Source organism: Phocoena sinus, chromosome 1 (assembly GCF_008692025.1).
Source record: "Phocoena sinus isolate mPhoSin1 chromosome 1, mPhoSin1.pri, whole genome shotgun sequence".
Lineage (NCBI taxonomy): Eukaryota > Metazoa > Chordata > Mammalia > Artiodactyla > Phocoenidae > Phocoena > Phocoena sinus.
This window is the reverse complement of record NC_045763.1, coordinates 92,065,650-92,078,178: the sequence shown is the minus strand read 5'-3', so window position 1 is coordinate 92,078,178 and position 12,529 is coordinate 92,065,650. Positions and strand designations below refer to the sequence as shown.

Genomic DNA, 12,529 nt, shown 5'->3' with positions numbered 1-12,529 from the left:
TCAAACCAAGCAGATGCCTATGCTAGTTGAAAGTGCTACGGAAAGACCAAAGATTAAGTGTACATGGAAATATACTTGGTCCTCATCAGTAGCCATGCCAAGTCACATGAAACAGATATTTTAGAAAGCCTCCTGCAACTTTTTGGGTACTTTATTTTATGGATCTAGTCCTAGAAACTTCTGGAATATTAATTTAGCACTTTTCGTTTGGAAAAAAAATAGAGTGGCTTGCAAAATCCAAGTGCGTTCCACTTAGTTGTTTATGTTAGCACCAGATACTGTTAATAAAACCCACCATTTTACAGTATGATTAGGGTATTTATGTTTCCAAAGGGCTGGCCACGTCTCCCCCCAGGTCTGTCATCACTGCCCTGAATTAGCTAGAGCAGTAGCTTCAGAGTGAATTGAGACTCACTCCACACATGCGTTGACTATGCTTTCTTTCAATGTCCCCACTTCCTGCCAACCCTGGAAAGAAGGAGAGATATTGTGTCTCAGTCTTGGATCCTGCCCACAGTAGTGATCTATAACTGTCTTGAAATTGAAGTGGAAAAAGAAAATGAAAGCACTTGAAATAAATGTGCCTAAAGACAGAGAAGCACATTGTGTCTTACAATTAGAATGTTCAGTTGTTCCAGATGGAGCGTTCATTCAATTAGCAGACATACCCTTTTACAGTCTATCTCAGGGGATCTCTCCAGCAGAATTTTTTAAAGTGGAATTCCATTTTGGAAGAAAGCATTTACGTACATAGAAACTATTAATTACTCCATATCCCGCCCCTAATCTCTATCAAATACCGTCATCAGGACATGGTGAGATTAAGCTTTTGTTACAACACAAAGTGAAGCAAAGGATGGTCACTTTCTTATCAACATAGACAGCCAATCCTGCTGTGCATCTTACAGTGCTGGTGTGTCTTTTTGAGTACCTAGCACTGTTCTGGGTTAATAGTAAGTAGTCACCTGTTAACTGATTAATAAATGAGCCTACATTTTGTATACTTTCAGATTATGTGTATAATTTAAAATACATTGTATTTTAATGTGAATAATGGTTTGGCAACGTCTTTGGAACTTACAAAAGAATTACTTGGCTTTTTAAGGTGGCACCGGGTAGCAATCAGCGTGGAGAAGAAAACTGTGACAATGATTGTTGATTGTAAGATGAAAACCACAAAACCACTTGACAGAAGTGAGAGAGCAATCGTTGACACCAGTGGAATTACAGTTTTTGGAACAAGAATTTTGGATGAAGAAGTTTTTGAGGTAAATCAAACTTTATTTTAAGCTGAATATTATTAAATCAGATGAACTGAGTTAACAGTAACAATCAATATATGCTATAAAGCAAAGTTGTAAACTCTAAAGGGTGACCTACTTTCTTCCCCCGTGGGTGTAGCAGTGATGTTTTCTATTGTTCAGTAAGAGAATGAGTAGACAATGGTGACTGTAACGCCTGGGAAACTTTAACAGAGATTGGTTGATTTAAACACAGGCATTCTATTCTCCTGGGAAGAGCAAATGACTTTCCTCTTAGTACTTTGTATTTTTTTCTTTGGAGAAAAGAACATTTTCTTCACTTCCTCCTCTCAGATATTAATTTAATGAAATGTACAAGTCTGATATTTTGCCTTTCTCTGTTCTTTGTGAATGTTTCTGAGGTAAAATAGAGATACTGCAAAAGATGACCTGTAATTTTTAAAAATCACTATTTTAATAATGTGAAGGTCATGGTAAAAAGCTCCTTTCCAATTATAATTTGCCAGTTATGATAATCACATTCTTTCTTTTAATTCTTCAATCATTGGAAACTCTTGCTTTAATTTTCATTTAGTCAGTCATTAACAGAACAAACAGACCAGACCCCATAAAGGGATGCACTCCTGAGATATTAGTCATTACTGAGATGATTGTTTTTATATAATTTCTGAATAATTTATTTTTCAAAGTGTAACGAAGTAAAGCTGTGTAATATATTATGGATTAATAGATAAGTTTTACATGGAAGATTTTCTGTATTCTGTTGAAATGTGTGTGTATATATATATATTTATATACACACACACAGATATGTACACATAGAGATGTACACACACACACACACACACACACACACACAGTATGTATTTTCAAAAAAAGCAATGTAAATTCAGAGGGTCAGTAGAATATTGTGTCCCTGTACTTAGTTATATAATCTATGGCATAATTTTAAATATAATTAATATTTGTGACATTTTCAGATTATTTGGGATTCTTTTTGTTTTTGAGTTTCTGCATTAGTATGTACCTAAGCCTTTGACTCTAAACAAAATGTTTTAACACATCATATCATACTAAATTAATGACAGACTGATTCAGGCAATGTATAATAATATAGTCTCAGATCTCTGATATCAGGCATTGATTGCACACAACTGATAAATCAGTATTTATTTATTAGATGAATGAATATTATAAACAAATTAAATTTTAGGCTTACAAAGTTCTATTTTAAAATTAAACTCTTCATGAACATCAGTTTCACAAACTAAACTTATTTTTGTAATATCCAAATCCTTATTTTCCTGGAACATAAATGAGTAATATGGAAGAAATATATCAGTGGATGGTTTCATTTCATACATTAGTTTAATCTATTGCTGTACGTATTCACAGAGCCCATGGAAGTTAAACAACAGAAATTAAAAGTAGAATTTTTTTGTCATAAGTGATTAGAACATATAAAGAGGAAATATAGAAGAGAAAATATACAAATTAATATTAATTAATTAATCCTCAAAATTTACTGGCCCTGAAATATAATATTTGATGTATGTACATGTTGATTAGATTTTTTTCATACAGTTTCGTAGCATTGAGACTTCTATTTTTACCTGAACTTACTTCTAGGTGAATATCATTTAATTTTTATTTTTTACTCCACTCCAACACACATACCAAACCAGACTATACTCCACCTTCTTTCCCATATACTACGCTCGGGCTCACTGGGGTCCAGTTCAGAGTTTTCAAGTATATTTACAGACTATCACAGTAAGTTCTTTTTTCAAAATAAATAAGTGAACCTGATGGTTGCATATTAAAAAATATGTAATAAATTCCTCTGTGTTTCAGAGGCTGATTATGGTATCAACAACTAAAACATGTAAACATGATTTCCTTAAAATATTTCCATGTTTTCTTTTTTTTACATCTTTGCTGGAGCACAACTGCCCTACAATGGTGTGTTACCTTCTGCTTTACAACAAAGTGAATCAGCCATACATACACACACATCCCCATATCTCTTTCCTCCTGCATCTCCCTCCCTCCCACCCTCCCCATCCCACCCCTCGAGGTAGTCACAAAGCACCAAGCTGATCTCCCTGTGCCATGTGGCTGCCCCCCACCAGCTATCGATTCTACACCTGGTAGGTTATATATGTCCATGCCACTCTCTCACTTTGTCCCAGCTTACCCTTCCCCCTCCCCATGTCTTCAAGTCCATTCTCTACTAGGTCTGCGTCCTTATTCCCGTCCTGCCCCTAGGTTCTTCATAACCATTTTTTTTTTTTTTTTAGATTCCATATATATGTGTTAGCATACAGTATTTGTTTTTCTCTTTCTGACTTACTTCACTCTGTATGACAGACTCTAGGTCCATCCACCTCACTACAAATAACTCAATTTCATTTCTTTTTATGGCTGAGTAATATTCCATTGTATATATGTGCCACATCTTCTTTATCCATTCATCTGTCGATTCCATGTGTTTTCAACCACTGCTAACCCAAATACCTCTAGCCAAGAGGCATCTAGTAAATAACCAAAGACAAAGGTACTGGAAGCAAAGATTATTATTATTCTCTTTGATTAATTCTTAACTTTCTAATATATAAACTATATTCTAAATCTTGAAGTAACTTCAGCTGTTTATTTCGAAAACGTCTATTAAACCACTAGAAAAATAATCTTTAAAAGACTCATTAATGAAACCTTTAGTGAGTATGACAGTGGGTAGCAAAAATAAGTTTATTAAGCTGCTTCACATCTTGGAGTTTCATGAAAACCTCTGGAACTTTAAATATAACATTTATTTTATATGAAGTGCAGTTAGTTTTAAAAAAGCAAATGCAGAACCTTCACTTTTAGGTTTACTATCTTTGATCAATTAAATAGGGAAACTATTTTTACTTAATAAAATATTGGGAAGGCTTTAGAATAAGAATGTTTGAATTGGATGAAAATTTGTATTTATCTAATCCACATATCAGAATAGTCATCATACATAAATTCAGGTCTTACTTCCTAAAGTGTATTATTGTATGGCTATATAAAATTTTAAAAACAATGTAGTCTTCTCCACTTGATAAAATGCTATGAAGAAAGTAAATGATTCAGACACACAGATTTTTAAATCGGAATAAAATTTTCTGACTCCTTTTGTGAAATTAGTTCATCTTATCTGAATATGTTTTTAATGTATCTTTCCCTAAAATTTACTCAAATATTTTTCCTTTCATTTTGGTTTGTGTTATGGTACCTATCTAGATTTTTGAATCTTTGCAACTAAATGTTTAAAAATCGAACTAAATATGGCAGGAGATAGGAATGGTACCATGTTTGCATTATTTTAGTGTTTGATAAACAGTTGTAGTGATGAAGATGACATAAAAACACCAGTGATTTATTAATCTGAAAACTGGAAATATTACTTCTTTGGAAATAGTATCATTCCACTTTAGATGAAAATTTGTTTAGTGTATCTAATTTTGTCTGTATGCGACCCTACATTTATGCAATGGTAATGTTAATGGCAATAAATGCTAAAAATGTCCATATTTGAATTGCAATCTGAAGAGTTTAAAAAATTCATCAATAAACAGATGAAAGCAAAACTGGAAATATTTTAAAAAGTATGATGAAGTGGGCTTCCCTGGTGGTGCAGTGGTTGAGAGCCCGCCTGCCGATGCAGAGGACATGGGTTCGTGTCCCGGTCCGGGAGGATCCCACATGCCGCGGAGCGGCTGGGCCCGTGAGCCATGGCCGCTGGGCCTGCGCGTCCAGAGCCTGTGCTCTGTGGCAGGAGAGGCCGCAGGGGTGAGAGGCCCGCGTACCACAAAAAAAAAAAAAAAAAAGTATGATGAAGTTAGTTTATATGAAAATGTCAAAATGAATATATAGGCCCATAATTCAGATTATATAATTTCAGCATAGCAGAGTGAATCTAAGAATTGATCCTGGAATGAGAAAAATCTGATTTTGAATGCCGGTACCTAGCTTAATTATGTTTGTCTGTGCAATAAATTTTGCTGGTTTTAATTTCTCAGTCTTCAGATGGGAATAGTAATATAATCTCTCTCAAGTATTTATAAAAAATTGAATTTATGTATATAAAGTGCTTAAAATACTAGTATTTCATTTATATATATGGTTATATGTTATGTGTTAATTTACTTATGCACTAATATGTAGTTTTCTTCATTATAATAACTTCTTTTTTATCTTACAACTCTGACTTTTTAAATATTCTTATACATTTTGATACGAGTGAGCAACAATGATCCATATATCACAAGTCCTTAGTGGTCTGACTTGTAAACGAAGTGCTTCTTTCTAGGCTACTGCTTGTTTACAAGGTACCCTGTGGGAATTAGATAAATTTGCCCTTTCTAGACAGAGGTAGCACCTGGATATGGACCTTAGTGAGTGGAACATGGTCTGAGGGGATGAATATTTTCATGCAGGCACAAAATATCCAACCAACCGTAGTCGACAGCCTTGGTTTGTTCTAGTTTAATAATACACTTCAAAAATGTGAAGTAAAGCTAAATTAGAAGAAGAGCCACACGGTCTATATTGATTATTAATAAAATTACTTTTGGAGTCTTATAAAGAGGACATTTTTTTACTAAATATCAAGTTGTAGCCATTATAACTCCAGTTTTCAAAGCATTGCTATTTCCATCTTATTTTTCTTTTTTAATGAATTAAAGTGGGTTATTCCAAGTCTTTTATATTTTTAACAATTATCTATCTTTGGGCAGATTGTTTCTTTCTTTTGAAGCAATAAGAAAAATATGATGGAAATTTGAGTGGAAAAGCTTGTTGATGAAATTTTTCATTTTTTTCAAACTTCTCAGAAGAGATTTTTGCATTCAATTTTCTTTGGAGAAATTAATGAATAATAATTTATAGAAGCTATACTATTTCAGTAGTTCTTCAAGGCCTGAAAACTTACCTTAAAGTAATAATAGCCATCTCAAATATTTTGTTAAGAATTTGATTACTGACTTGTGATGTCCATGTGTCTTTTTACTGCATATATTTTCCAAGGTACATACTTAAAAAAAAAATTGTGTGCTAGTAGACATAGTTTTTGTATAGAACAGCGTGATAGAATGCAGGTAGCTTTCCCATTTACCTACCTTTCCCAGTCTAGATGCATTTAGGTCATAGTCCTTGAGACATTTTTCTCTATTTATCAAGGTATAATTGAAGTACAATAAGTTGCAAACATCAAAAGTGTACCATTTACTCAGTTGCGGCATATGTATATACCTCTGAAATCAACATCATAATCAAGAAAATAAACATTGCCATCACACCCAGAGGAAGTGTCCTCCTGCATTTTTATGATCCATCTCTTCTCCCACCCTAACCCCAGGCAATCACTAATTTGCTTTTTATCACTATAGCTTATTTGTTCTAGAATTTTTATAAATGGAATTGTGTTGAATGCACTCTTTAGCTTGGCTTTTTTTCTGTCAGCATACCATTTTTGAGATTTATCCATGTCTTCATATGTATCTTTATTTTGCTTATTTTTCTGAACAGTATTCCAATGTATGAATAAACCACAATTTCTTCATCCACCTATTCTGTTAGAAGGCATTTGGATTATTTCCAGATTTTGGCTACTGCATATAAATCTCCTGTGAACAATCATGTATAAATTTCGTGTTGGCGTTTATTTTTATACCTAGCAGTGGAATGCTTGAGTTATTTGGCAGGTGCATGTTTAACTTAAGTAAAAAAAAAAAAAACAACTGAACTGTCAAATTGTGTTCCAAAGTGACATTAATCATTTTACACTCCTTCCAGCAGTGAATGAGAGTTCCACTTATTCTGCATCCTTGTCAACCCTTTATCTGGTCAGTCCTTTAAATTTTAGCCATTCTAAGTGGTTATGTACTAGTGTTTCATTGTGGTTTTAACTGGCATTTCCCTGATGGCAGATGATGATAAGCATATTTTCAGGTTCTTATTGGCCATTTATGCATCTTCTTTTGTGAGGTGTTTTGCCCATTAAAAAAAATGTCTGCTATATTCTGATTATGACATTTTAAGAGTTCTTTATGTACCATGCATACACTTTAAAAAAATAATTAATTGATTAATATATTTATTTTTGGCTGCGTTGGGTCTTTGTTGCTCTCTAGTTTCAGTGCACGGGCGTCTCATTGCTGTGGCTTCTTTTGTAGCAGCATGGGCTCTAGGTGCACAGGCTTCGGTAGTTGTGGCACATGGGCTCAGTAGTTGTAGCTCACAGGCTCTAGAGCTCAGGCTAAGTAGCTGTGACACACAGGTTTAGTTGCTCCACGGCATGTGAGATCTTCCTGGATCAGGGCTCGAACACGTGTCCCCTGCATTGGCAGGCAGATTCTTAACCACTGCACCACCAGGGAAGTCCCATGCATGCACTTGGACGGGTATGTGCAAATAATTTTTCCAGCATGTGGCTTGCCTTTTTATTTTCTTAATGATGTCTTTCAAAGTGTGAATACTTTTCATTTTGATAAAGTGCAGTTTATCAATTTTGTTTTTCATGTTTTATACTTTTTGTGTTCTAAGAAACCTTTACCTACACCAAAATCACAAGATCTCCTGCTATTAGACATGTTGAAGTTTTACGTTTTACACATAGGTCATGCCTCATTTTGAGTTAATATTTGTGTATGGCATGAGGTAAATGTCAGCACTGATTGTTTTTACATAAGGATATCCACTTCATCTAGCATCCTTTATTAAAAAAATGTTTCCTTTTATTCAATGGATTATCTTGGTTTCTGTGTTAGAAATCAGTTGACTACATATGAGTAAAACTCTTACTGAACTCTCAACTATCCCATTCCATTGATTTATTTGTCTCTCTTTTCACTGATACCAAATCATCTTGATTACAGTAATTTTATAGGATGTTGGAAATCAGGTGAGGTAACTGCTCCAACTTTTACTCTTTGTAAACATTGCTTTATTTAATTTAGGTTATCTGCACTCTGCATAAGTTTTAGAATAAGCTTGTCAATTTCTAAAATAAAATTAAGGTTTTAATTGGGATTGCATTTAAGCGATAGAGCAAAATGAAGAGAATTGATATTTTAACAAACATTGAGTTTTCCGTTTTCTGAGCGTGGTGTGACTTTTCATTAATTTTGGTCTTTAATTCCACTCACAATGTTTCCTAGTTTTCAGTGTAGACATTGTGGACATCTTTTATTCATTTTGTTCTTAGGCTGTTTTTATTTTTATTTTGTTGATGCTATAGTAAATAAAATCATTTTTAATTTTATCTTTCAATATCTTGTTGCTATTATATAAAAACACAGTAGGTTTTAAAAATATTAACATTGTATCCTCCAAACTTGTTAGATTCATTTTAATAAATGAGTTAGTTCAGGTATTTTTTAAATGCAAATAATCATGCAATCTGCAAACAGGGACCTTTCACTACTTTCTATTTTTACACCTTTTATTTATTTTTCCTATGACAATGGATAGGACCTCCACCAAAATGTTGAATGGAAGTGATGAAACAGGCATTCTTATTTTTTGTTTTTCTGTTCTCATGTAAATAAATATTTAGTCTTCAATTATTAAGTATGATGTTGGTTGTAAGTGTTCAATGTAAACTTATCAGTTTGAAAATGTTCACTACTTGTCTTAGTTCCCTAAAAGTTTTTTATCATGAATGTATATTGAATTTTGTTAAATGCTTTTTATGTTTTTATCACAATGATAATTTTCTTTTCTGTTAGCATATTGAATTTTATTGATTGATTTTCAAATGTTTAAAATCAACTTTTCATTCCTTAGATAGACTCCACTTGGACATGATATATTATTCTTTTTATATAGTGTTGGATTTGATTTGCTAAAAAATCTTTAGGATTTTGAGCCTTTATTAATGAGAGGTATTATTGGTATATGATGCTCTATATTTGTAATGTCTTTGTCAAGTTTCGGTGTTAGGATAATATTGGCCTCATAAAATGATTTAGAAAGTGATCTCATCTGTTTTCTGAAAAATTTTTTTGTATGGTTGATGTTATTTCTTTCTTAAATGCTGCATAGAATTCACCAGTGAAAATGTCAGGTGTCAGAGTTTGCTTTTTAGAAACTTTTAAAACATATTTAATTTCATTCCTAGATATAGGTTAATTAATTTTTTCTGATTTTTAAAACATCAATCTTGATAAATTTTACATTTAAAGAAATTTTTCTAGGTCAGTAAGTTGTTGAATTTGTTGGCATAAAGTTGCTTGTAGTATTTTCTTGTCTACATTTAATGTCTGTAAGATTACTGGTGGTAACTACTTTTCATTCCGGATAATAATGATCTGTATTCTCTCTTTTTTTTTTCCTAGATCAATCAGTTTAAGTAGGCCCTTGAAAATTTTGTTGATATTTTTAACAAATCATATTTGGCTCTTTTTATTATCTCTCTTAACTGACCTCTTTTCTATTCCATTATAGTTGTTCTCTCTATCCTAAATTTGGAAGAGGAAAATCTTTTTTCTGGTCTTGCAAAGCAGAAAGTCATTATTTTCAGATCCATTATTTGCCAGTATAAACATTTAAAGCTATACATTTCTCTTTAAACAGTTTTAGCTTCATCCCATAAATGTGTTATACACATTTTTTTATGATCATTCAGTTAAAATAGTTCCTAATTTCTAGTGTCTAGATACCTGTTTTTCTTAGATTGCTTATTATTATTGATGTTTAATTTAATTCTATTTCTGTCTTACAGTAAACTTGCTGTGATCTCATTCCATTCAGATTTATTTACAGTCGCTTGATGGCCCAGCTTGTAGTCAGTCTATCTTGGTGAATGTAGCACATGTCTTTAACAAAAAATGTGTTGTGAAATTGTTGGACTGAGTGCTTTATAGTTTCAATTAGCTGTTTTGAAGTCTCTTTTTTAGAGTTTTAACAACTGGGTTATCTCAGAGTTGGCATTTGTTTATTATCTTTTAAAAATGATTTATTAATATATTTTATTTCTTTAGAGCTCTTTTAGGTTCACAGAAAAATTGAGTGAAAATTATAGGGAGTTTTCATATAGCCTTGTGTGCACACACACGCAGCTTCCCCCACTAGCAACATCCCTACCAAAGTGGCACATTTGTGGCAGTGGATGAATGTATATCAACACATCATTATCAGCCAAAATCCATAGTTTATATTAGGGTTTGGTACGTTCTGCCTGTTTTGCAAATGTATAATGACATGTATTCACCCATACATGTACACAGTAGTATCTTACGAAATGGTTTCATGCCCTAAAAATTCTCTGTGCTCCACCTATTCATTGCCTCCTCTCCCCTAAGCTCTTCCGTTTAGGGGAGTTTTTACTGGCTGCTTAGTTTTGCTTTTTCCAGGATGTCATATAGTTGGAATCATACAGTTTTTAGTCTTTTCATGTCAGCTCCTTTCACTTAGTAACATGCGCTTACATTCCCTCCATGTCCTTCATGGCTTGATAGCTCATCTCTTTTTAGTAGTGAATAATATTCCACTGTTTGAATGTATCTCAGTTTATTTATCCATTCATCTACTGAAGGACCTACTGATTGTTTCCAAATTTTGGTAACTATGAATAAATCTGCTGTAAACAACTGTGTACAGGTTTTCGTGTGGATATGTTTTCAATCTCTTAGGGTAAATACCATGGAGCATAATTGCTGGATCATATGGTATGGGTATGCTTCGTTGTATAAGAAATTGGCAAACTGCCTTCCAAAGGGACTGTACTATCTTGCATTATCACCACAATGAATGAAAGTTATTGCTTCAGTTTTGGCACTATTTGGATGTTGTCCATTCTGATAGGTGCATAGTAGTATCTCATTTTAGTTTGCATTTCCCTGATGACATGTTGAACACCTTTTCATATATGCTTACTTGCCATCTGTATATCTTCTTTGCTGATGTGTCTGTGAAGGTCTTTTGCTTATTTTTTAAGCGGGTTATAGTTGAATTTTAAATGTTCTTTGTATATTTTGGAGAAGAGTTCTTTATCATTTGTGTCTTTTGCAGATACTTTCTCACAGTTTGGCTAGTCTTCTCATTCCCTTGACATTGTATTTCATGGAGTAAAAGTTTTTAATTTTAATGAAGTGCAGCTTATCAATTATTTCTTTCATGCATCATGCCTTTGATGTGATAGCTAAAGAGTCATTGCCATACCCAAGGTCATCTAACCTTTCTTATATGTTATCTTCTAGGAGTTTTATAGTTTTGCATTTTACATTTAGATCAATGATATATTTTGAGTTAATTTTTGTGAAGGGTGTGAGGTTTGTGTTTAGATTCAGTTTTTTGCATGTGGATTTCCAGTTGTTCTAGTAACATTTGTTGAAACGACTGTCTTTACTCCATTGTATTGTCTTTGTTTGCTCCTTTGTCAAAGATAAGTTGACTGTACTTATATGGGTCTACTTCAGGGCTCTGTATACTGTTCCATTGATCTATTTGTCTGTTCTCTCACGAATACCACATTGTCTTGAATACTGTAGCTTTATAGTAAGTCTTGAAGTCAGGTGGTGTCAGTTCTCCACCTTTGTTTTACTCGTTCAGTACTGAGTTGGCTATTCTGGGCCTTTTGCCTCTTATTATAAATTTTAGAATCAGTTTGACAATATTCACAAAATAATTTCCTGGAATTTCTTTTAATTTATTTTTTTGGCTACATTGGGTTTTCATTGCTGCGAACGGGCTTTCTCTGGTTGAGGTGAGCGGGGGCTACTCTTTGTTGCTTCTCATTGCGGTGGCTTCTCTTGCTGTGGAGCACGGGCTCTAGGCACACAGGCTTCAGTAGTTGTGTCACGCAGGCTCAGCAGTTGTGGCTTGCGGGCTCTAGAGCACAGGCTCAGTAGTTGTGGCACACGGGCTTAGTTGCCCTGCAGTATGTGGGATCTTCCCGACCAGGACTCAAACCCATGTCCCCTGCATTGGCAGGCGGATTCTTAACCACTGCGCCACCAGGGAAGTCCATTTCCTGGGATTTTATCTGGGAGAGTTGATCAAGTTGGGACAACCTTACATCTTGGCAATACTGAGTCTTTCTATCTGTGAAAATGGAATATTTCCCGATTATTTAGTACTTCTTTGATATTTCATCAGCACTTTGTAGTTTTCCTCATGTAAATCTTCTTCATATTTTGTTATTGTTTTCAGTTTCACTCATTTCAGCTCTAATTTTTATCATTCTTTTCTTCTGCTTATTTTGGAATTAACTTGCTCTTCCTTTTCTAGTTTTCTAA

General features: G+C 33.6%; 1 protein-coding gene across 1 annotated transcript in view; it reads left to right on the top strand.

Annotated features, from left to right (window-relative positions):
* Positions 1 to 12,529, top strand: part of COL11A1 (collagen type XI alpha 1 chain) — a 196,683-nt gene that overhangs the window by 27,883 nt on the left and 156,271 nt on the right. Inside the window, exon 4 of the mRNA XM_032619652.1 lies at positions 1,106 to 1,268. Coding sequence (XP_032475543.1) covers positions 1,106 to 1,268 — 163 coding nt within the window. The remainder of the gene's footprint in view (positions 1 to 1,105; positions 1,269 to 12,529) is intronic.